This window comes from Nyctibius grandis, chromosome 11 (genome assembly GCF_013368605.1).
Source record: "Nyctibius grandis isolate bNycGra1 chromosome 11, bNycGra1.pri, whole genome shotgun sequence".
Taxonomy (NCBI): Eukaryota; Metazoa; Chordata; class Aves; order Nyctibiiformes; family Nyctibiidae; genus Nyctibius; species Nyctibius grandis.
The window spans coordinates 20378636-20403430 of record NC_090668.1 but is presented as its reverse complement, the minus strand read 5'-3'; the positions used below and the strand labels follow the sequence as shown (position 1 = coordinate 20403430).

General features: G+C 45.4%; 1 protein-coding gene across 1 annotated transcript in view; it reads right to left on the bottom strand.

Annotated features, from left to right (window-relative positions):
* SLCO3A1 (solute carrier organic anion transporter family member 3A1) overlaps positions 1-24795 on the bottom strand; it is a 140256-nt gene that overhangs the window by 99282 nt on the left and 16179 nt on the right. Inside the window, exon 2 of the mRNA XM_068410307.1 lies at positions 15553-16018. Coding sequence (XP_068266408.1) covers positions 15553-16018 — 466 coding nt within the window. The remainder of the gene's footprint in view (positions 1-15552; positions 16019-24795) is intronic.

The following is a 24795-nucleotide window of genomic DNA, read 5'->3' as shown; positions in this document are numbered from 1 at the left end:
GACCCTGCAAAATTGGGCCTGTGACTGCTTTGTGCCCCTTCCCCGCCTGGCAGCAGTAAGCCAGCTGCACCCCAGTGATGCCCTCCAAGCACACTCGCTGTCCCCAAAGCCACGGAGGGTGGCACGCGGAGTGACGCAGCAGGCTGCGGCCGTGACTCTGCTCCTGCAGCTTCAGCACAGCAAAAGGTTATCTCACCTCTAGCCCAGCTGGCAGCAGACCCTCGTCGCTGCTGTGAGGATCCTGCTGCTTTACTACCCACCTGCTGTAACTGGAGCCAGTTCATTTATGTGCTCTGTCTCTGGCAGGCTGTCTCCTATCCAAAGGCATCTCCCAACAGCCCCAAGTCATTGCTAGCAAGCACAGGGAGCTCTGCTTACCCACTGAGCAACTTTTATCAGCCCATTCAGTCCTAAACATCACCTTCAGCAAGCAGACAGCAGTTCTAGCTGTCTAGCTACCTAGCACAGCTCCAGAGAGAAGCTGGCAGGAAAAACAATGAATTATCTGCTGAACTTTAACTCGTGACAGTGCTAGTGTGGACTCCACCGTGCAGCTGCTGGATCCAGCACGGAAGGCTGAGGAGCAGGACTAGATGCACAGATTCTGGGATGTGAAAGGGGAAAGGTCTATTCCTGAACATCAAATCCCATTTCTGCACTTACAGCTGACAATGAAACAAGACCTTAAATCTAAAGGGATCCATTTAAATAAATCCCATTGCTCTGTCTCGCATCCCTCTCGGGGAAAAAAAGTCTCCAGGATATTGTGGAAGAACCAAGGCACTCTCCTAACAAAGGCTGAGGTCCCAGCCCTCCCTTTCCCTGCTTTAAACAACAGAAAATAACAAGTGGAAAGGCAGATCTGAGAAATGTTCTGTTGCTAAGTCTCCTGGACAGAAAACTGAGGTAGTAACTTAAACATATACACATACAGAAGACAGTAGGAACATGACTAAAAGCTATTTCTAAATTCTCAGTCTCATTTGCCAACTGAGATGCTACACGTGGCAAGACATTTCTCTCTTGGCATGGGAGATGGGACAGAAATCTTGTAGACAACGTAAAGAAATGCTCCTCAGGCAGGAATCAGAGAGTCAACGCTTGGGAAGTGCCTGGATAACACAAAGTGCAAATCACTGCTACGGAAGTCTGGTTTGCAATGTGTTCTTTCATAGTACCGTATAAAACCCTACTCGTACAAGCAGGGAAGAATGTGAAAGTATAGCCTTCCTACTACCAACTTTGTGGTGGACAAACTCAAGGCAAACTGTTAAAAAAAAAAAAAACATCAAACTTGTAGGTTTGCTGTACCTGTCATTCCCAGAACCTCGACTCAAACAGAGGTGCTTTTTCATGAGCTGCAGACAGCTCATTTGTTCAAGGTTTGTGTTTTGTTTGAAAAGCTCAACATCCCCAGTGTAAAAAGCAAAACAGGGCAATTGGGTCAGCAAAACAGGGCAATTGCAGCTTTTATTTTATACCCTAACCCCAGATGGGGGGGGTATGGCTCACACTCAGAAGAACAAGTCCTCTCAGCCACACAGCCGGGAATGAGTTTTGCTCTGTAGCTGTGTAACATCACCCAATTCACAGTTGGGGGTTTTCCAGTTAATAAAACGGCCATATGGGGCATTAAGAAACAAAACCAAAAATCAAAAGCATTTCCTTCCTTTGCCACCTCCAGTCTCAAAAATCCCTCCAAAAAATGCCAGCCAAGAAGTAAAACAGCAGTCAGTGGCGCTCCTGAAATTCAAAAGCATCTTTTTTTCTTACAAGCTGTTTACTCAGTGCAAGTGTTATCAGCACCTTTGATCAGGGTGCTACGCGCAGAAGATAAATAAGGATGGGTTGGAGACCATAATTAGCATCTTCACTAAACACAAGGATCTCTTTGGGAACAAGCACACTGCTTCCCCTCCTGACACCACCCACGCCCACCATCAAAACACACAGTTTATTCACAAAACAAGCTTACTTTGCAAGAAAATGGAGACCACGTGCGTCCCGTGGTCTAGGAGGAGGGACACAGCAATGCCCATGAGAATTGTCCAACGATTGTGATCCAAAAAGGCAACATCTAGCCTAGATTCTATTTAGACACCTAATTCCCAGTTATCGATTAAAAAAAAAAAAAAAAAGAGCCTGAATTTTAATAGAAATTTAAGAGCCTTTTGATGTGAGGATCCAGGCTTCTGTGGACTTAACGGAGATGGCCCATACCATATTTCTCCTGTATCGGCTTAGCTCCCATGTTAACTCTACTTTCTTCAATACCTTCTTCCCCCCGCCCCAGCCTTAATATGCTGCTGCTCACCTCTACACTCCACCTCCCCACTTCACTTTACTTTTGCCAACATCCTTATTCTTCCCTGTGCTGAACGCAGCCTTTGCTCACGCAGATTTCCCAAATCCTTACCCCATCTTAAGTCACCTCCAACAGCTCCCCAGTGCACTGTAGATTCAATTTCAAATTGCCTTCCTGGGCTGCAGTAAGCAGCAAGGACTTTCTCAAGCATAACCTTCTCCAGTGCTACACCTCCTCACTTGCCTCCTCCTCCCTCTGCTCCTCTGTCTCAGCTCTAGAATTTACCGTCCCTCCAGGGCTAATAAAGCCCAAACTTGCTGATTTTAAGGCACAGAGTAAGTCTCATCTGTTTACTCAGACTTGGAATACCACAGGACAGCGAGACTAATTTATTCAGAAAGATTTGCTGGAGCTGCTCTAGCCTCCACATTACTACAGGTTTGGTGGGGGATGCAGAATGTGAGACGAACTCAAGGAGCTACACATGGGAGCATTTTATCAACACTGGAGAGCAGCACAGCTTCATTTTCACTTCTCTTGTTTATCTGAAATTTTCACTTCAACAGGTCTTTTATGCATCGGCAAAACCCATTTAAGACAACATTTTCACCTAATTGGATGGCCTGCCCTAACCTTTGCCAGCTGCACCAACCTGTGCCTTATCCCTCCTGACTCCAGGACACTTTCTCACCACTCCAAGGAATTTCCAGAGCACTCCTGTCAGTGGTGGGATCTGGCAAGGTCTGGGTGATGGCACAACTGCCACCTCTGGCAGCAACAAAATTTTTGACAGGCAGATGCCACTTCTAAGATATCTTCACTCTAGCAGAACAGTTTCATGCCACTTCACCACCTTCAGAGCCTCAAAGCCAAAATCCCAAGCATCCAGGCAAGAAAGTAACAGACTTGGGAAGAAAAATGCACAACCTAACTAGGAGGTGAGAAAAGCCACAGGGAACTGTGGAATTCATTGCCATTTCTGTTGTGCAGGCCAGAAGCATAAGTGAGCTTCAAAAGTTACTGGACAAGCCCAGGGTGCATGTCCCCTGTGCTGGTGGCTCCTGAAAGTGGGTTATGGACCAGCATGGAGTCTGACTGTCCTCAGTCTGCTTCTTGCATCTTATTGACCACTATGCAAAGACAGTGTTGGTCTTAGTTTAATCACCCAACTCTTGGAGACAAATTAAAAATAGCTTGCAGAGGTGGAGCAGGCTAGTGCTAGCAGACAAGAAGCCAGGACCATTAACCCCTCTGGCACTGAGAGAGAAGGGTTGTCTGCACCCATGGCAGCTAGACTGCTTTGCAGGAATGCAGTGAAATGTTTTAGGTCTCAGAGCAATTGCAGGGCACTGAAGTCAGAATTCTTGGGGTCTATTCTCACCCTTCCACTAACTTGCTCTATAACCCTGGAGACATTGCTGGTGTAACCAGGTAAACCATTGTTTAACCCATGCTTAGCTTGAGTTTTGCTGCTACTTATAAATCAAGTACCTCCATGATGGTAAGCACCTAATGAGATGTGGTATTCAGTTACAGCAGAGGCTGGGTTTCCATTTTGTTCATAATTCTCACCAACACAGGAAGGGAAGCAGGGTTTGGGGAGACAACAAGTATATTTTACCAGATCAGGTGACAGCTTGGAAACAAAAAGTAAAATCTTAAGTATGAGTAGTCACACTGGTCAGAACAAGATCTACCAAGCATGAACATGTGTGTTTTCCAGCTGCCTCAGCTGATCAAATAGAAGGTGTTATCTCTCCTTACAAACCTCTTACCTGCTGGCACCTGTGAGAAACTCTTCACAGCTTAGGTGGAACTACTGCAAATAGTTTACTTTCCTGCAATGCTGCCTCTTGTACAGTCTACAGCACAGTGCACTTATCTACCACAAGTACCAGAACAGCATGCTTTTACAGAGGACATACATTGCCATAAAACAACACCGCAGTAAAACATCCTTATGATTGCACTGCAGTGAGTTTTTATACATAAAAATGCAGAGAGGGAATATTGAACACCCCCCCACACACACACACCAAAACCATCGAGTGCCCAAAATTAACAGAAAGCTAAGCGGTAACCCACAGAGAAGGACAGTAAAGCATTACTGATGCTCAAAGCACCTCAGCATTGTAGCTAACTTCTCACATGCCACCGCCCCTTTCATTCCCCCAGCACACAGTTTATAACTCTGCAGAGGGAAAGCTTTCTTTAATGAGTATCATTCTTTTGATGATCAGTCTGATTGAATTAGTACATCCATATGTTGTTAGCTGATACCTAACAAAGTACAGGTGGTCTTTCATCACAGGGGTAATTGGTCTCTGCCGCAATGACTAACACAGAAAAGTTGTCCCAGTTGTCTTCCCCCCCTCCGCAATATTATTTCTTTCCAACTCTAATAAGCAGTATCACTGTCTTGTACAAACAGTTATGGCAAGAATGCTTTGTCCAACACTGACGACAGGAATGTACAGAAAACCACAGGGAAAAAGCGTGGTAAACAGAGGGAGACAGGGAGGAAAGAACTGGTGCACAGTGCATCTTGCTCTTCTACCTGTTTCAGCTCCTGAATTTCTGCTATTGCTTTGATCTGCTGCCTTTGGCCAGACCCTGCACCTTGTAACCAAGACAGTCTTGTTTAGCTGCAATGAACAGCTCTGAGGTATCAAGTCAAAGAGCAACGTGACCTGTTGTTAACATCCATCTGAGAAACTATTTAAATCCTCACATTTTAATTGGTTAATAAAGGGCCAAATTTGGATAGCCTCCTCCAGACAAAATCCCTATTGCTGAAATCAAGAGGGGACTTCATGAGAGCAGGCCTCCCTCTAAGGACAAGCCAAACACCTCATTAGCAGCACAGTTAATGAAATGGCTGTACCTTAGCAAAAAGAAATCTGCAAAAAGAGTTTCCAAGTGCTTTCAAAAGAGTAAAGTTCGAAGGAGCAATTTAGGGACCAAACCCCAAACTTTGAGAAGGCAAAGCCAGAAGGATTTGTCCAAAGCCAAGGGGAAAGCTCCCAGCAGAATAACCCCAGACCAGCCAAGGACAGGCCTTCTGCAGCCTTGCAGCCCTTCTCCAGCAGCTTGGGCACTCCCAGCCTCTCTGTCCCAGCGCCAGACCACAACATCCGCAGCGTGAGGCACCCCCCAGCCATGCTCTGGATGCGTTCGGCTGCCAGAGCCACACTGGCAGTGGTTGGAGAGGATCTACCCACCGTGCGAAAAGCTCATCTCTTCCTAGAGTCCATAGCCCTGCAGACTGCCTCCATGCTGTCCACATGAGGAAAAAAAAAAGAGGTTAAAAAGCCTCAACTTTACTACCAGTGTGAACCAAATCCTGTGCATGAAAGAGGAACATCATTTTTTCCCTGTACTGTTTTCAGCCAGAGCTTCAGAGATGCTGCTCATGGCCAATTTCACCTTTCTCAAGCTCAGTTTAGGTCCTTCACTCAGCATTTTGCTTGTGGCAGCAGAGATGGTTTGGAAGACGCAGCTGACTGACAGCTGTGAAGCACCAGGTTGGGCACTGGTGAAACACCTTGGCACCAGCACAGCGGCAGCTTTAAAGCCAGCAGAGCAGACAGGGCTCCAAAATAAGTAGGTGGATCTTCGGTAGGTTAAATCCCAGCACCAGGCCCCTGGTGACAAGTCTGTCAGGTTTCAGTTTGTCACTGAGCCCCTGCAGACACTGCCTTCCCCCTGAGCCCACGCACCACACCAGAGAAGGGCTCCCACTCCACAGGCTCTTCTAATGGCTTATAAGGTCACCAAGCAGCACATCAAGGAATTTTATATGTTTGTTTTGCAAGGTGCCAAACTGCTTGTGGCCATACTTTTTCCTCCAGGCTGGTCCATCAGGGGTAATCAGACACTGGTAGTTATTGAGGCTACACCGATGTTTCCACAGCAGCTCTGTCCCAGGTCTCACAAACAGGTACTATTAGGCCATCTTACACCTTTGATTCATGTCACAGATGTTCCTCTGCTGTTAACGCCATTAATTTTTAATTACTCAGGTTCATACACTGAACCTGTCACATTGGTCAGGCACGTGTTGGACATCTCATACCAGTTACACAGACAGCCCTGAGGATGGTCCCATCTGCCATCACCCCTTGATGTCCCCCAGAGCCTCTGGGGAAAGCTCACCCTGCCCGTTCCCCACAGCCCTGAGGAGCTCTGCCCTTTCGGCTGCCCCATCAGGAAGCGACCTGCACAGAGCTGCCAACACACAGCAAAGCAGTCATGACAAAACCCACAACCTCAGGGCAGCTGAGCACTGCCAACAGACCCGTATGCTTGTGCTGTGCTTGGGACTTGGCAAAAACAAACACTTTTAGGAGTTCACTCAGACAGCACCTACCTGGCACTCAAAGGGCGTGAACATCAGCCAGCCCGGCACCCAGCTCAAACCTGCAGCAACCTCTCCAAAGGGCAAAAAAAATTTGGTTGAGCACCTCACCCTCAACCTCACTTGAAACAGTGAAAGCAGGAGCTTTTGTGAACAAGTTTTGCGTTCTCCCGTACACTCATATAAGCACCTTGTCCTGCAGACAACCAAGTAACAGCCAGCCACAGGCAGGGAGGTGCAGGGCCAGGCCAGCCAGCTTTCCCTGCTGCTCGTAACATGGCAGACATCACCAAGAGCAGCAGCAACAGGGCTCTGAAGCCCTGCTGGCATTAGGCAGTAAGTGTGTGTCAGGATATACAATAAAGCAGTAACTATTTGCAACTTTAACGCAGCGATTCTCTTTTAACACTACTTCAGGTCACTGCCCTTTGTTGCAAGGTTGCAGTGGTACAGCAAAATTCATGAAAGCTGTCTCTTGCTCACTTGGCTGAGGACGAGTGGAATAATCCTTTCTGACAAGTCCTAAAATATCCTCCATACCAAATTCTTTGTTTCAGTAGGAGAAGAGGACAACACAAACCTCTGTATCAGACAGCAAGACTTTCACCACTGCTTTGAGGCCGTTGCCCTGACTCGTGGTGGTGAAAGGGCAGATCCTGTGCCTTATTCCACCATGGGAAGGTACATGCCAAACACATCTCCAAAGCATCCTCAGTTCCAGCCTGTAAACTGGGACCAAAACATCTGGAGGCTCCTTAGGTTCAATGATTTGGGGAGTCTCAAATTCCCAGAATCACAGAATCAATCAGGTTGGAAGAGACCTCTGGGATCATCGAGTCCAACCATTGCCCTGACACCACCATGTCAACTAGACCATGGCACTAAGTGCCATGTCCAGTCTTTTTTTAAACACATCCAGAGATGGTGACTCCACCACCTCCCTGGGCAGCCTGTTCCAATGTCTAACGACCCTTTCTGAGAAGAAATTCTTCCTAATGTCCAACCTGAACCTCCCCTGGCGAAGCTTGAGGCTATGTCCTCTTGTCCTATTGCTAGAAGGGCCAAGACTCTTGGCACAAGCCAGCTCACCCCCGCTTGCACCATCAAGGAGGTACAATACAGCTCTTGACGTGGTCAACTCAGCACCTTCCAATCTATGTAATTAATTTTATGAACCATATGTACCATCCCCTGTATGCCTTCCATTTAAATGATGAGGACATGGCTTTAAAGAGGCTGCCCCAGGAATGATGTACCTCACTTGGCTCTCCCAGCTGATGGCTGTTTTAAATATACTACAGAAAGAAACCAACATGCTCAAAAAGTGAAATGATTTTTACAAGACACCAGAGTCAGCAAATCCCAATTAAGCCAAAAATCAGCTGCAGAGTACACAGAGAGCACAGAGTAGCACGGCAACAGCTCCCACCCTCAATATGCTCTCACACAAAGCCATTTGTGTTGGACTCAAGCTTTATTTACTCAGCTCGTGACAAAAAAAGCTCTTAGCAGAAGGTTAAGGTAACTGGAGCAATTGCTGTAAAATAATGGAGCCCATAGCAATTACGACTTTGTGCATATATACTTTTAATTGAATAAATACATCCATTCAGCTACTGCCTTTCACAACTCAGCCTTCCTGCCTGCACTGGGGAAGGTTATTCCCATTAATTGATTATTGTCACTGCTCTAATACACCCTACACACTTGTTTATGTTTCCATTTAATTTTCCAGGGTATTACCACTGGCACTGTAAAAGGGGACATGTGTAACCGAGCCAGCCCCGCTGACACCCAGCAAATGAGAACGCAGATCTCTTCTCAAAGGGGACTAATTATAAAAGGCTGCAGGTTACCAATGGATCAGTGAGTTCGGCCAGCCTAGTTAATACCGGCATATCCGCATGAAGCCATGCGATTTAATCTGATCACAGTTAGTCCACGGGGAAGACAACCTAGTGAATCTGATGCAAAGACACCTTTCAATAATGAACAGGCATCACAGCACTCACGCTGACACCAGCACTCCTTGTAGTTTGGTGTTAATACCGTGTCTTTCTCAACCCCCCGGAGACTCTGGCAGAAAGGAAAGGCTCTCCAAATCACCCGTAGGAGGATGCATTTACCGAACAAAACGATTACAAAAATTCCGTCAAGTCTTTAGGCTAAAAATACTACCCACCTATAAAACTGCACACACAAGCAAGGAGAAAAGCAATTCTCTGGAACAAGTGCTCAGGCTCCACAAGTGTATGTGCCCACATGGAGGTGGACAAATTCACCAACAGCTCGTGGGTAATGAGCAGGCACACAGAGGAAATACAACAGATAGGAAGTCACCTAAGATCCACTATAAAAGACCTAGCAGAAGCAGGCTTTAAAAGGGAAAGGGTTAAGGAAAGCACAAGGCTGGCAAAGCCTTAAGCGGGTGAGCTCAGAGAAGCATGTTCCAGCAAGAAGGGCTAACGTGAATAAAGCACCCATGCTGTCTGCAGACCGCAAATGAGCACACAAGGAAGGAGTACGGCCAAGTGGGAAAGGCTGCGAGGAGTGAAAGGGATAAGCAGCCAGGATGGGCAGAGCCGTACAGACCTCTCAAGCGGCTCGTAAAGACTTTCCAATCAATATGCATCAATGGAGGGCCTTGAGAGGCTGGTGATATGACCTGTATGCTATAAACAAAGAATTATTCTGCTTGCTGTGGTTTAAGAATGTAGGTTCAAACATACACTTCAAGACATTTTGGAGACATTCAGAAAGGGCAAGACTGAACAAAATGCATCCATCCTCCATGCAATAGACTTCTCAGCAGTTAGAGACAAAACTAGCAAGCAGTTACTGGAAACCTAAGTGAATTTCTTGACCAGGAGGGAAAAAAAGAAAAAAATATCACTGAATGAAAAAAAAAAGTTCTACAGAATTGGGAAGGGACAGAAACAATACCCATCTCAACAGATTTTTGTGGGTACTCAATAACTTTACATAGAACCCATCATGCTGTAGATATCAAGCTATGTAAAGAGGAGAACAGATTTCCAGCCTGAAAGCCAAACAACTGCAACATCTGCTCTTGCAGCTCCAAAATATTCACATTTCTCAGAATTACATGGTGTCCCCCAGGAAAGAGAATTCCGAAAGCTTCAAAAAAAAGGAGACATTTGCTATTATGAAAGGTGCTGTCACTGACTGCCTATTCTACAGTTCTTCAAATATAATAAGTTACATACAAGAACACCGGTTAGACAATGGGGGTGCTTCCCACAGAGGGCTGGGGTTTTTGAACTCTCCAATTTCTATGGCTTTTTCTTTAATGGCATGGAACACCTTTTCACTTTTGCTTATAAAATTAGAAAGCCCATTTCATTTTTTAAAAACTTTTTTTTAGTATTTATTGATGAACCCTAATATACATAATATCATATACACAGTAGATAAACTGTTTCAAAATCCACAGCAACTGCTTAGCTTACCAACATGAGCTTCCTCATAGAAATCCAAGTACTATTTCTGTGTATCACCACACACAAAATGTTGACTCAAACTCTGATGATTTCAGCATCTTATCCTGATAACTTGCTATTAACTCAGCACTATAGATACTAACTCTCAGATTTAATTCTTGTCAGTCGAGAAAATGCTTCTGCTTCTCCAAAACACAATGGCTGCTGTCATTTTGACTGACGTAAGCTACCATAAGTGATTTTTCAAATGGACAAATTTATCCCTGGAGACAGCAGGATTCCAACTAGGGCATGTTTGTCTTCCTCTGTGACAAATTTGGAGCTGGTGTTTAAAGCAAGCAAGAAAGCACCAGAAGCAAGAGTGAGCATTTCTCTATGACTGTCATCGCGAAACAAAAAGTGCTTCCACACATTGCATGCAAAATAACCCCACACCATTGCAAAAGTCAAAGTCAGTAGCGACAACACAGGGTCCCATCCCCCTTACCAGGTTAGTCCCATCTGGGCAGAGGTGGACAGAGAATGCCATCCTGTAAAGTTCTCCTCTTACAACAAGGGTGACAGCTGGAACAACCATATGATACATCAAAATACACAGAGAAAGCCAGACAGACGCCTGGGAGATGAGACAGAAGAGAGCAGCTAAACAGACACATCCAGCAGTGCTGAGTTTTCTATTTTTCCATTCGTTCACCCTGCCACAAAGCAGGCCAAGAACAGCTCTATTGCCCTGAGCACACTACACTCAAGCACACCCTGCACCACCAATAACTCAGGAGCACTCTTCACTCCTCATCGCTCCTTGACTCAAGACTTGCCCCTCCTGGGATTTCCTTGAAGTCCATTCTTCCCATTACAGCAGTTTCTACAAGTCAGCGAGGAGTTTGAAGTGGTGGGTCCTGAACATGTGGGGTATATGTCCATGAAGTTAAACACTGAGATGGCTTCAGCAAACTTAAGGAGAATCTCTGACCCATTGAAGATCAACATAGCATTCTTCGGAATGAGCCACACAATCTGGCAGTGCTCCCTCCAACCTCAATTTCCTCCATCAACAGGAGACAGAATAATAGCAACATCCTCTATATAATGCAGCCTTTAATTGTCCCAGATCAAATAGTAGCTCTCAGAAGCTATTCATTCTGCTCTATAGGTAACCACATCCTGGACAAGATGCAACAACTTTTATCAGCAAATGTGAAATGCTGCAGGAAGCCCAGAAGGTGCGTATGGAGACTGCTAATAACATTAATCTACCACATCACCGCACTGGCTCTAATTGAACATGCAAACCACTGCTGAGAGTGATGTGGGTACTCCAGTGACCAGAAAACACTTGCAAGCTCTTGCTCATCTGAGAGGCAGCAAATCCATGCAAACACTGTCAGATCTGGTTTTTTTTCCCCTCGTATCAGCTCCACGACACCTCTGATCCCCCTCCTAATGACAAAGTCTTCATTGATTTCAACAGAACTCAGCAAGACCTAGCAGAAAATGAACTAAAGAGGGAAATGTCAAGTGAGTCATTAGCAGGTAGAGAGCAGTAAGTAGTCTTCAACATACTTTTCCTCCTTTAAAATAAATGATGCCACAAATTGAGGGAATCCTTTGACATTAGTGAAGCCGCAGCAACAACGAGCCCTGCGCAGTCTGCATGAGTGCGGAATTCCCCAACTCAAAGGGGTTACTTACACCAAAATGCCAATAAATACACAGGTAAAATTAACCTGTGTTCGAATCTCAAGCACAAGAGCAGACCCAAACAGAGAGAAGAGCAAGCAAACCAGCACCAAAGAATAATATTTTTCTCAACTTTTAACAGCTAAGAAAATTCCTTTATTTCTTCATCTTTTGGCTGCTATTGCCAACGTCAGGACCTTTGCATTGAGCAAGCGCTCGGATGCTGAAATAGGAGGAGAATGTATTTCCCATCATTAGCAGGAGCAGGCGTGGTCCCACTACCTTTCTCACTCTGTTACGGCACAGATGTGTTTTCTTTTGAACATCCTTTGGTGAGTACTTCCACGCATGCCTCTTTTTTTATTTGATTTGCCCTCGGTTACAACACAGCCCTTTTCCTAGGGCTGGTTACTACAGCAACAGAATCTGTTTGAGTTTGGTAGCAACACATTGCAGGCATCAAAAAAAATATGCTATTAGCTCAAGAAACATGAAACTACATGTCAGCAGCCCATGCCACAGAGATCTTCCTGTAATATCTCACCCCCATCTCTAATTATGAAGCTATGAATCCCCACCCTCCTTGGCAGAGCAACAAGGCTGAGCAACCTCTGCCTTCAAAGGCTGCACGGAGGTGCACTGCCCACCATCTCCCGTGTGCCTGTCATTGCAGAGAAACCACAACGAGCCAGATCTGACGGACTTCACAGCCAGAAGTGTGTTATACTCCACAGATGCTATTACTTGCACTAGCAGTTAAAGCCAAAGCGTCACTTTAAATTCCATATGGTACCACAGCTGCATTCTCCTGCACCCACGTATTACTACTAATATTTTTTTTAAAAAAAGAAGGTTTGGGGGGTTGTTGTGGTTGGAGGAACCTTCCTGTATTGTCATTTCACTGCAAAGAGGCTGTATTACACATTATATGAAGTTACTCCACTGCACTCTTGTACAACTCCGGAGGAAAAAAAAAAAAAAAAAAAACCAAACCTCTCAGTGCACTGGGGTTATTTCTACCCAATTCACTGCCTTGGGACACGAGAGGGTTTTTATTGCAGCAGGTGAACAATTACTAGTACTTAGCTGTCAGGTGAGAGACTGCTTCTTCCCTCTCAGCTACAAAACAGCCCAAATGCAGCATATACATACTCGACATTAGCAATATACTGAAGACAGAATGGACTGGTCAATCTGATCATTTCTCAGACACAGCCAGCCATGATGGAAAGTTCAGCCAGACTATTATCGCTGTTATTAATTAGTTTCTATCCTGAGGGAACAACCCATGCCAGATATGCTCCTAATTTAAACTGAGGGAACTTACCCAAAAACGTTTTATCCGGTCACACACAGCGCAGCCCCTACTGAGTGAGCGTGCTATTATGAGAAAGCAAACTGATATAAATATAGCACAGTGACAGAATACACTCTGCAGTTATTTCCTCTGCAAAACAGAGGAGAATGACTTGGGTAAGGTGCTCAGCCAGCCTTCTGCTAAGGCCACTGAAAATTGCATTGGTGACATCAACAAAAATAGTCAGTTAAAGACAAATCTGAGCAAATAATTCTGAAACAACATTTTAAACTGAAGAACTTGACCTCCTCTCAAGTATTCAGAAACCTGAAAAGACACGTACATTTCCACCAGCTTCTTCTCCATTTATATTCATTCACAGAATAGGTTTTTTTTCCCCTGTATTTTTTTCCCTGTTAGCTTTTATTTTTACTAGCCAAATTGACTGCAGGTTGATGTAAGAATTAATCATCCCATATCTGAAAACCTACTTGCGATGGATAGGCTGGGTCAGGGCAGATATTAAACTTCATTGTTGGTATGGCTGATTGGTTGAGTGTGCATACGCATGCACTCTTCTGCAACCCATAATTCATACGTAGAAATTCAGATTATGTTTTTCATAGCTAAAGCCAGAAAAGCAAACAACCCCAAAATGCTTGGGTTTTTTTTAAAACTCCATATGTAGAAAGGAACATAGTTAGAAGCATATGTCTGAAGGAAAAATAATGAAGCAGCATGTAGTAAGCAGAAATAATTTTCTGGCAGTATTTTCCCAGCTATAGTTGAACTGCCAACTTTAAAGTAGTTATTTTAGCATACAAGATGAATGTATCTCAGGAACAAAAAGAATCACTCTTCCTAACCCTCCTCTCATGCACCCATCTCAAGCCTGTTCTCAAACATGAAGCATTGCTTAAAAAATGCCCATGGAACAGACTGAAAGAAGTTGCTGCTTCTCCATATAGTTATTTATAATAGATAATCTCAGAATCACTCTTAATTCCAGCTCATCATTTATGGTGTTGGCAAAGTTGCTGCAGTGAATTTAGTCTCATTATTCACCTTCGGGTTGTACAGTATCTTGTATTTTATATATCATCCTGCTTTATCTAGTGGATCCCTTACAAGCACTTAGAGAACTGAGTGAAGGTGAATAATGAACCAAGGACAAAGCTAAATGCTGAAATACTATGATTTTACAGCCAGTTGTAGGAAAATATGGACACACTTTGAATATGTGTGGAAGAACCTCTAAGTCAAGTAGCAATACACCCAGCAATGCCATAGCATGCTCTATAGTTAGTCTTTCCAACAGGCCTCTGCACTATCCCAAGACACTGAACACCATTCAGAAAGTCAGCGGGACTGTTCAGCTTTGCCGTCTATGGTCATACCCCAACTGTGCTCAGTTATGCTTGGGAACTTGATAAAAATGTCTTCGCAAAAAAAAAAACCAAACTACTAATGGGATCATCCATTCAGTTGGCAGTCAAGACAAAACAGAGATGATGGGACAATTTCACATAGTTTTGGTTACTAGGAACTACACCAAGTGCAGAAGGATCACATTAATGACAGCACACACTTCACTGATTTGAAGCCATTTACCTAGTGACAAGTCCTGCACAAAGAAGAATGAGCCAAGCTGGTCAGTTTTTTCAGAAGACAACTTCACCCACAACATCCTCTTTAAGACTACTGGAGAGGAGACTACTGATGAAACCCATGAGCACTTTACCCCAATAACAGAGACATTTCATTGGGTAATTGAAGCCAAATTTCGTATCTTAACCATCTGGAAGAATATTGCAACATGATCATCAGAATCACAAGCTCTAATTCAGGCTCACCATATCTCAAAACAGACCTCACCAGCTTCCACACCTCATTCCATTACAGGGACCACATTATCTGGGGTCTTGCCACAGCATGGTGGGTCACAGCACCTACTCCATAATAGGCACTTCCTTACTAAAATATGATGACAGTGGTAGTGACAAGACGTGTCTCCTCTTGGTCTCTTTATACTGCAATGATCACTCAGACACAGACAAATGCTTCAGAACAGGAAGGGAACTAGGGTATCTTGGGGGGAAAAAAAAATCATCATCATATATGCCACTTGGAAATTCTTCAGCTAAAAATCAACCGTGAGCAATCAATATCAGAATTCAAAGCAATCTGGGCAAACTCAATAGGAGGAGTGAGCACCTTCCTAATCATCACCATGGCTGTCAACCTTACTATTGCTTCAATAAATGCAAATATCACTGTTTCCCTGCTGCTTACAGCTGCTTGGTGTAGAGACCCATGCCAAGTTACCTTCACAAGCACAGCAGGACATGGAGAAGAGGCCTCAAGGCATCCCTCCCACTGGCATCAAACAGGTAAGACAAGAGCGAGATGCTGGCCTGCAAGGAAAGACTGTGAGAAGTTCAGAGAGCCTTACCTATGTACAGGGAAGAATCTTTCCGCCTCACATGGTCATCAATGTAGGAAACTCCCAGGGGCTGGACAGGGGTAGCACCAATGCCCAGGAGGACCTGTGCCCCAATGAGCAGCAAGTACATCATGTTGGTAGCAGTCCTGTTCCTGCAGATAAGGTCCGGGTCTGGTCCCTCATCACTGGTGGACCCGTTGGCAGCACACACATCCCTCCCTTCAGCCCCCCAGCGTATTTCTCCTGATTCATATTCGTACTGGTGGGTCAGAAATTCAGGCAATGCAGAAAGGAGGGCACCCAAGGCCATGACTATCCCTCCACATCCTATCAAGCGTGGCCGGTGTCCTCGGGCTCCGAAGTAGCTCACGAAGAGGATGAGGGCCAGGTTGCCAATCTCGAAGCTGCTTGCAATAACACCCACATCAGCACTCTGGAGGTTGAATCGCCGCTCCAAGGTGGTTAAAACACTCACCTACAACAAAGAAATCCAGAGAAAATTACTGACAGGGAATATGACCTGCCTTCTGTCCTCCCCATATATCCTGCTAAAGCATAAGTTTCCTTGACTTTCTCTTGGAGCCAAAAACCTACACATCAACACCATCCAAATCACAGTATTGTAGTAGTTGTTGTCCAAGCATGATCTGACTATTCAAACACAGCCACATCAGAAAGTCCTAATACCAGGTGACATTGCACAGCCTACCACCTGCCTGAGCACGTTCACTTCCAAATTCCTGTGTACGTCAATGTATATTTTAGGTGCCTGCAGAGACCCATGACTCCATGATTGGTTAGCCTCTCTTGGGGCTCCCTTTCTATCTGAATGCACAGGCTTCATGTTGCAAATGCTGTCCCCCAGAACCAAGGCACGAACCACACCAAGCCTCACATTATACCGGACGCCCAGTCTTTCTCTTGGAAAGAATCACAGTTAGCGAGCAGCAGAAGACCTTGCGGATGGATACTTGGCTTGCACACCTGCACAAGGCCATCAAGTCAAGAGACAGCAATGCACAAATAGGCAATTTGGCTGGCATAGAAGGCTTCTATTAAAGTACCTAAATAAAATGCTGATCAAAGGGTTTAAACTGTTTGTGGATTAGTTAATGACTGGGATCGTCACTTACAGAATAGTTTTGAGAAGACAGGCCAATTAAGGTTTACACAGAAGACTTAAGTCCACCACAAAGAAAGAAAGATTTAACAAATAGTGGTTATTTAACATTAAGAAGAGAGAAGCACATGAATAGTCTTCAAATATTTAACATTGCTGTGAAAAGGAATGACCTGTTCTTTGTGTTCAAAATGGGCAGGACAAGAAGTGACAGTTTTAAACTGCAGCAGAGATGATTCAGGTTAAATACAAGGTGGGGAGAAACCAGACTTTTACTGATAAGGATTGTGAAGCACTGAAATATGCTGCCTGGAGAGGCTGAAGAGGTCTTTAAGAGAGCATAGACCAGCATCTGTCAGGAAAGACGCAGGTATGACTGATCTTGCCATAGGCCAGGAAAATGAACTGGATGATCTCTTGAGAGCTCTTCCAGTCTTGATTATATGCAATGAAACACAACGTGGATTTTCTGCAACAGTCATAGCACTGATCAGAGTATGAAGATGAAACATGAGGTACCTCATTTGCTGTCATCCCTGCTCAAGGGAGAAAACTCAGCGCATTCTCAGGTCTATAGCAGTGTCCTCCTTATACAGGGAAAAAAAATAAAAGAAATCTTGAACATGTCATAGAAATGCCAAAAACATTTACCTTGGATAAAAGACTATCTTGCTTTTCAGATTGCAAAAGATGGAGATCTTTAAGGTTGTCCTAAAACAGGCAGGTTTCTCTTTTCAAAAAAAAAAAAAAAGTGATAAGGACCTCGGAGCAGAAGGTAGCCCCTGGATAGAATAAAAATAGCCTCCACTGGAGGCACTGAAAATCTTTGCTGATAAACCTCCCAAAGCAGGAGCCAGTCTGACCGACTTTAAAGTATTCTGACAGCAGCTCTGCTGCGGGGGCAGTTAGCCTCTGTCAGGGTACACCAGGACACAGCTGGACAAAGACAGGCCCATCAGCAACAAAACGGAAAAATGGAAACAACCCACTTCTGCTGCTCTGCATAAGCAAAAGCTCCCAAAACTGACCCTGCTAAGCGTCCAAGTCAGATGTCCTAAAAACTGGGCTGTTTTGACAATTTTTGAAAATTCACCCTTTATTCCATACAGGCAGTTATTTTATACTACTACTGTAATCCTCCGCAGTGAGGGAGGGAAGAACTGAGCAAGGCAAAAGAAACCCTAAAAATCAAACCTTATGACTAAAGGCAATGCAATAATTCTTCCCCACGCCAACGCCAAGTGAAGATGCACATGTCAGAGGGAGAGGAGACTGCCACTTCATCCAAAACACGGGTGCAGGTGCCTGCTGGGATGAAACGGCTGCGATTCACCAGAGGAAATGTTGTCCCTTTCTGTGAGGGCACAGCACAGCCTGTCCCTGCTCCGGTGACCTCGGCCACGTTGCTTGCTGAGCAGTGCTTGAGCACACATCTCGGAGCAATGTCACTGTTCCCAGCTCTCCATGGGAGCCACGGCGACAGGCCTGAGCAGATGGGGACAGACACTGCCAGAAAACACTATGCTGGTATTTTCAGAGCAAGGCACACCAAGGTGAAGGGACACGGACATCTCATCACCCCAGGCTGCCCCACAGGGCACTCGTGCAACAGAGCTACATTTATCATCCACAACACAGGACTGGTTTTATGGCAAGGTGTGATCTAACAGGGCCGGTGCAGCCAAACTGGTAGGACTCCAGACTCCAACACCACGTAGCAAACACCAGCAAATTCTAAGCGATGCAAAGCCCTTGCTATGGGAGCCCTCCTTCACGCTACTACCTCCAGCATGTCCTCGAGGAACATGGCTATAGTTGAGATCCCACAAACACCAATTTCAGCAAAATGGGGAATCTCTCCAAGATGAGCAAATAACTAAGTGTGTAAAATCATGCCTACAGTGCTCATTTCTGAGCAGCAACTAGATAGGAAATTCACAAATTACTTGCTACAGCTGTGTAAACTGAGGCATAGAGAGCCAAATATTAATAAGACAAGTACAGTCCACAAAATTAATTTGTGATGGAATAATTTAGGCTGCAAGATTGAAAGCCAACAGAAGTGATTTCCCAAGGCCGACTGGTATGACTAGCTTTGGAAGTCTCTCCCACATTTCAATCTGGCTGCCAAATTTTAGGCTTTTACTACACATATATACAAGTTGCCAGAAAGCAGGATGGCATTTAGAAACACTCGGGTGCCACAACTTAAACAGGTCAGATTTTGGACAGCTCGATTTCAGATTAAAAAACTGCATCATTTCTAAGTGCAATTCAGAGTGACAGGGACAGTAAATTGGGGACAAACCTAGAAATTAAACCAGAAGTCCCAATTCTCATCCTGCTCTTATTTCAGTGGGACTTCAGTTGTTCTTTTCTTTTTGTAAAAAGCTAAACCCTTCACAATAGGGAAACAGAGTCTCACCATCCCCTAACAGTTTCTTGGTTTGCTCTAGTGAAGAGAGTGAAACAAAAGGAGGAGGACAGAAAGCAAACTCCAGACCCTCCTGGTAAAAGCAGGCAGGAGTTCTTATTCCTCTGGTCGGATCACACTGCGCTTCCCAGCCTGCTCCTTCCAGCTGTAGCACTACTCCCCAGTGCTACCAGTTCTGCCTTTATTGAGTGGGATATGGGGTGTAGGGGGGCCATGGTGAAAGAACAAAACCATCACATCAGCCTTGAGCATCCAGAGGAAAACAGCAAAGTACAAAGTGCTGACACCAGCAGCAGCAGAGTAGCCTCTGAGACACTGACAGTCATGGGGAAAAAAAAATATCCCAAAATAAAAATAGGGCTGAGAAATAAACTGTCAACATGCAGATTTTCAGCCAGAGAACACCAGGAACACAACTGCATTACAGCCAGCGTGGCTGCAGCCCAGACAGCACAGCCCAAATTCTTGCTTTGACATTGGCTGTGACCTTAAACACGGAGGCCGACTACAAAATCAGCATTAGCACAGCCGACACGTTAACCCGCATTTATTCAAAACCAACCTCTGCCCATGGCTGGAATCATTCTCTCACTCTCCTCCATACCCCACCTTTACTGGGCTTCCCACATATAAGCGTCTCCTGCATGTAACCTGACTAAATACTTGCAGTTTGCATGCGGGATGCTCCCGGTGCCCTTGTAACTGTTAGACAGAAGAGCACTGTACTGCCCACATTTCCTTTCACAAGCCTGCTCCCCAGCAGATAAGCCATCACCGCTCCTAGACACTAACTATTTATCCAGAGTTACAGAAAATGTCGCAAAAGACACGACAGCTCCCTGTAAAATACTGACATGACGTGAAAAGGCTGCAAGGATTATAAAGAGTCCCTGTGTGCTGAGACCAGTTGAGTATTAAGGAGCGCAGCCCACGTGGATGTTGGTTTAACAGCAGGGATGTGGGGAACAGAGTGGTGCGACAGCACAGCAGCTTCAGATGGACAACCTCCTGCTAAACCACAGCGGGAAACACCAGGAGCCCACGTTATTAGCTGTGAAGCTGCTATTTCCTGGCTCCTGTCAATTTACACAGCTGTTTTTGCAGGGCTGGAAAGAATAGATTAAGAGGATATTCAGTTAAAAAAAGCTTCTAACCTAAGATGAAAACAGTCACCAGGAAGCTATTGCAAGAAACCAGTAGAATTCATGCAGACGAGATACATGGGCCAAGTGCCTAGGAATGAGACACACGTGCGGTTTGACCCCAAAAAGTTGGTGGTGTGTAACTACCCACCGGACCAGATAAGTCCAGAGGAGGCACGAGGGACAGAGGCAGAGACAGCGCTGTAATCGTGGCAATGTCAGTGCCCACGATGTTGGGAACAGCACTGAAGCTACAGCTTTGTACGGGTACACGCCTGTGCTAAAGACAGCTCTGCTTTGCCTGCTACTCTTACGTCGTCACGTGTGTCCTGCAGACCAGTCCTGAGCAGGTCACTGAGGCTCTGAGCAGCACCATACTCTAGCTGCAGCACTGTACAGAGCCCTCAATCGTGTCAGCCTCGTTGCCTTTTCCCACATGTCAGGGCCTCCACCATCCCCTTTGATAGGAACCGCCTTTCTGCCTCTAACTGCATCCTCCGTCTCCAGCTGAACTCCCATTTCACCCACTCCAGATATCTCCCACCCAGTTTTTAAGAGCAGTTCCACTAAGATTTAGCTATTGCATCAGAGAGACCAACAGGACCGTATGGCTGTTACTCCACAAGTTCGTGCTCCTCCAGACTAAGTCTACACCAGATCAGTCAACTGGACCACCATAAACTAAATCAGATTGGGCATCTGTGCACCTTGCTCACACAGAAAGGAGGCTTGGGATCTAGAAAGATCGTGTAACCCAGCCTTCTTCCCTTCTGTGAACACACCACCTAACATACAATAACAAGAAGTAATTAAAACTTATACCATGCTTGCACTATCTCCTCCTCTTACAGAGCCACAGATGTCTGCACACACGTGCTTGTCTGGGGTGATTTCAAAGACTAACCTCAACAGGACCTGGGCTAAAGTGGTGTTCTAAGTGCACCCTAAAACACTCTTCCCTGATTGAAAAAGGAAAATGATCTCACATAATGCACACAGTGATAAATGACCCACATAAAAAGAAATCTATCACCACCTTAACATTTTCCAGCCAAAGCAACTTATATTGCAACCCCTGTAACTAAATCCAGAAAAGCTTTTGCCATGCCGCTCTGGGCTTATTTCAATAATACACACTCACATTCATCATTCCTGTCTGTCCCAAATCTATAGATCTTGGCATTTCTGAACCAAGGTAAATTTGTTCTCTCTAAAGGCTGTTTATTTTATATTAACGCTCAGCAAAAATGCAGTCCACAAACTTGCTTCACACTATTGCCCCACCTTATCACTAAGAAATGAACTGAAGGCTGGGAGCACCATTATGGAGCCAGAGACACAGCGCACTGAAAATGAGTATCATATTGTTCGTATCTCCAATGATCAAGTCATATTCACCCACAGAGTCTACAGATAAGTTCATTGTATTAATAATACAGGGTTATATATAGAAAACACACTGACTTTATGCCTGAAGGGCCTTTTTAAAAGGCTTCTTTTTAATGCAAAATACATTTTCTCAGTTATGTGGTAAGAGATCGGACTTGAAGAGACATGTCTTCAGTGCTACAGGGTGTAAAATAATTGCCTGGCAACTATGTTCCCAAAGGAAAACAAACGTGAACCACCTCCCACAGTCTCCATTACAGAGCTGGGAAACACGAGGTTCCTCAAAGAGCCAAAGTGACCATCCCAGAAACAAAGCCACTGCTACCACACACCTCCACTCACTTTTTCAGATACGACCTCATCCTCTCTTTCAGCAGCCAAGTGGGATGGAGCAAAGGGCATTCCAGAGCTGGAGGCAAGCTCTCCTCCCCACATTGCTGGTACCCATGGGCTCAGCCCCCCTTGCGCCCAGCCTCCCAGCTGACAGCGCAGCCACTAAGCTCAGGCTTCAAGCCCAAGGGAACGATGCTGATCCTCTGCTCTGACGTTTTTCTACTCCACTTTTCCAGTGTTGAGATGATCACTTGTGGTTGAGCCCAATTTTTTCAAGATGCAGACAATTCCCTTGGCATTTTGCCCACTCCTTCCATATGAGACGGCTGGGAGGAGGGCAACAAGCTTAATACCCTTTGCCTAGCCCCAGGCATCAACATTCCTTGCTGCTCCCCACCCCACTGAAATAATGAGGGCATCAGGACCTCCCATCTCAAGCTGCTGATCGCTTGTGTCAACGCCATTCCTGGTCCAATAAAGTCAGTGGAAACTTAAAAGATGTTCTCACCGCAGATGCCAACACCCGTGCTGGCTTTGGGCATGAGAACATAAGGGAAAGCAAAAAAGGGTGGCAATACGAACACACCCAAGCTGGCTCTGCTCAAGGTCTGGAAATCATCTCTGCGTAGAAATTTGCATTCACATGACAGGGATAATAGATGCCGCAGCTGAACCACTGCTGAGAAGCAGGGTGTTATTAGCTTGGCTGCTGCTGCATGTGCCTATGCTGTTTCTAGGCCAGCACTGGAAAATCTGCAAGTTACTGTACTGGTGCCACGAGGAGTTTGCAGCTCGGATCTATGCCTCAGTGGTGTGAAAAATTCATTTATATTCTAGCAGCCAGCTCTGAGATTACTGACACAGTCCAAATTAAGCATACGTTCAAGGTCAGGATTTTCAGTAGCCTGAGTAGAAAGGGTATTACACCATGCAGCAAGAGACACAGCACACCACACTCCTGGCCAAGGCAAGACACACATTTTTGGCAACCCCCCTTTTTCGGCACCATACAGAAAACTTTTCTGCCATCTCTTGTACCCCGCTGTGCACGTCCTCCCCACATTTCTGTAGTCACAGCATCCTGTGCCACTTGCCCTCAGCCAACGCAGGGCACCAAGCGTACCTGGGTAACCCTTTGCTGGTTACAGAGCTACACCACAAACACGCACAGCGATGCTGTACGCTGTTGCAGATTGCAAACAGACTGAAGAGCAGTCGGCACCCGCAGAAGATAGATATCATCCTGTTTGGTCAGGAGTTGACATACCAGCGCAAAGCCACAGTTTGTTTCAAAAGAGCTTAAAACAGAAGTCACGTGCCTTTCAAAGGGAAACGAGTGTATTTTTCACTGCTGTAGTGAACTGGGATCCATAGTGATCAAATATACAACCTAAAAACCTAATCCAGGCAATCACCGCAGCAAACAGCAATGCAACTGGGCTGTCGTTCGTTATCTTCCCCATTTGCTTCCTAAGGACCCTGCACAGGACACAAGGGGCTGACCCCCTTCCCCTGCCTCCCCCGAGGAAGAGGAGCACTGCCCCATTTAGAGAGGTGTGAACAAAAAGATCATCAGGGGTGCTATTTGCAACCTACCCCCTCACATCCATCATGGAAAGTTCATCGTGTGAGTCACCGACAGCTCAAAATAGACCCAGGTACAGAGCATCAGGCCACACGAAACTTCTAGCAAACCTTGAAAGGCTGTTTTTGCTGCTCTGAAACAGATGTGCATCACGGCTTGAGATATGCATTTTTTTAACCTTTTAAAGTCCCAGCCTACGGTGATATTATCACAACCACAGGCTGAGTGTCCACACAAGTTCTCTACCTCCAAGCCTGCTGTTCAAGATTCACCTCACTGTGTGAAGGCAGGTAATATTTTAGTCTCTGACAATGTATCTGCATAAATACATCCAGTGCCAGAACCCATTTGTAGCCTACACTGCTCTTTAGCAGCGCACATACGACGAAGCCAGTGGATATTTGAATCCTTACTTATTTTTAAATGTTATGTCATTTTCACTGGCAGCAAAATAACGCATCATAAGCACGCAAAGAAGGACAAACCTCAACCCTGTAACTGCGTTTTTGTGTGCTTTAAAAGCTGTAGCACAGCACAGCACTGCTGGCACATTTCAAATGCGAGGATGAAGAATTCCACGTGGAACAAGTGCACAGCAGCAAGGGCTCACGAGCAGGAGTGGCTGCTCAGCTCTGGCAAAGTAAACAGCCAAGGGAAAGCAGCCGGAGCATCCCTGACACATTCAGAGATGGATCTCCTTTTCTTCCCCTGTGGCCAACAAGTAGGTGTACAAAGCCAGATAAAGAGGAATTTAAACGGTATATAACACAAACATAGGCTCCTACAGCATCAAAAGCACTCTTGGCCATATACAGGACCGGCAACAAGATTCATACATGGGTCCGGGACTCTGCAAACAGGACACCATTGCCCTGGGTTCACCTCCAGTGCAGAAGAGGAGGTGAAACTCATGTCTCTGGAAGACTCTTAACAGGAAAAAAGCTCCTTCCTATGTACTACCAAAGCACTGCAGAGGCAGGATCCCAAGATGTCACACTGCAACACCCTCACTTCTCCACCTTCCCAAATCAATGCAGGTTTGCTTGTTTATCTAATAAAACACTTCCTAACACAACACTTCTATGCCTGTAGAGGCAGCTTTCTCCTATACCACAGTAGAAACCATAATGAAAGCCTGACAAGAAAACCTGTCATGCGAAGGTCTTCATGTTATCTTAATTTATGATCAGGAGCTGAATTCAGGGCTAAGGGTTGCGTCCGAGTTACGCCACATTGCAGATCAAGAGGA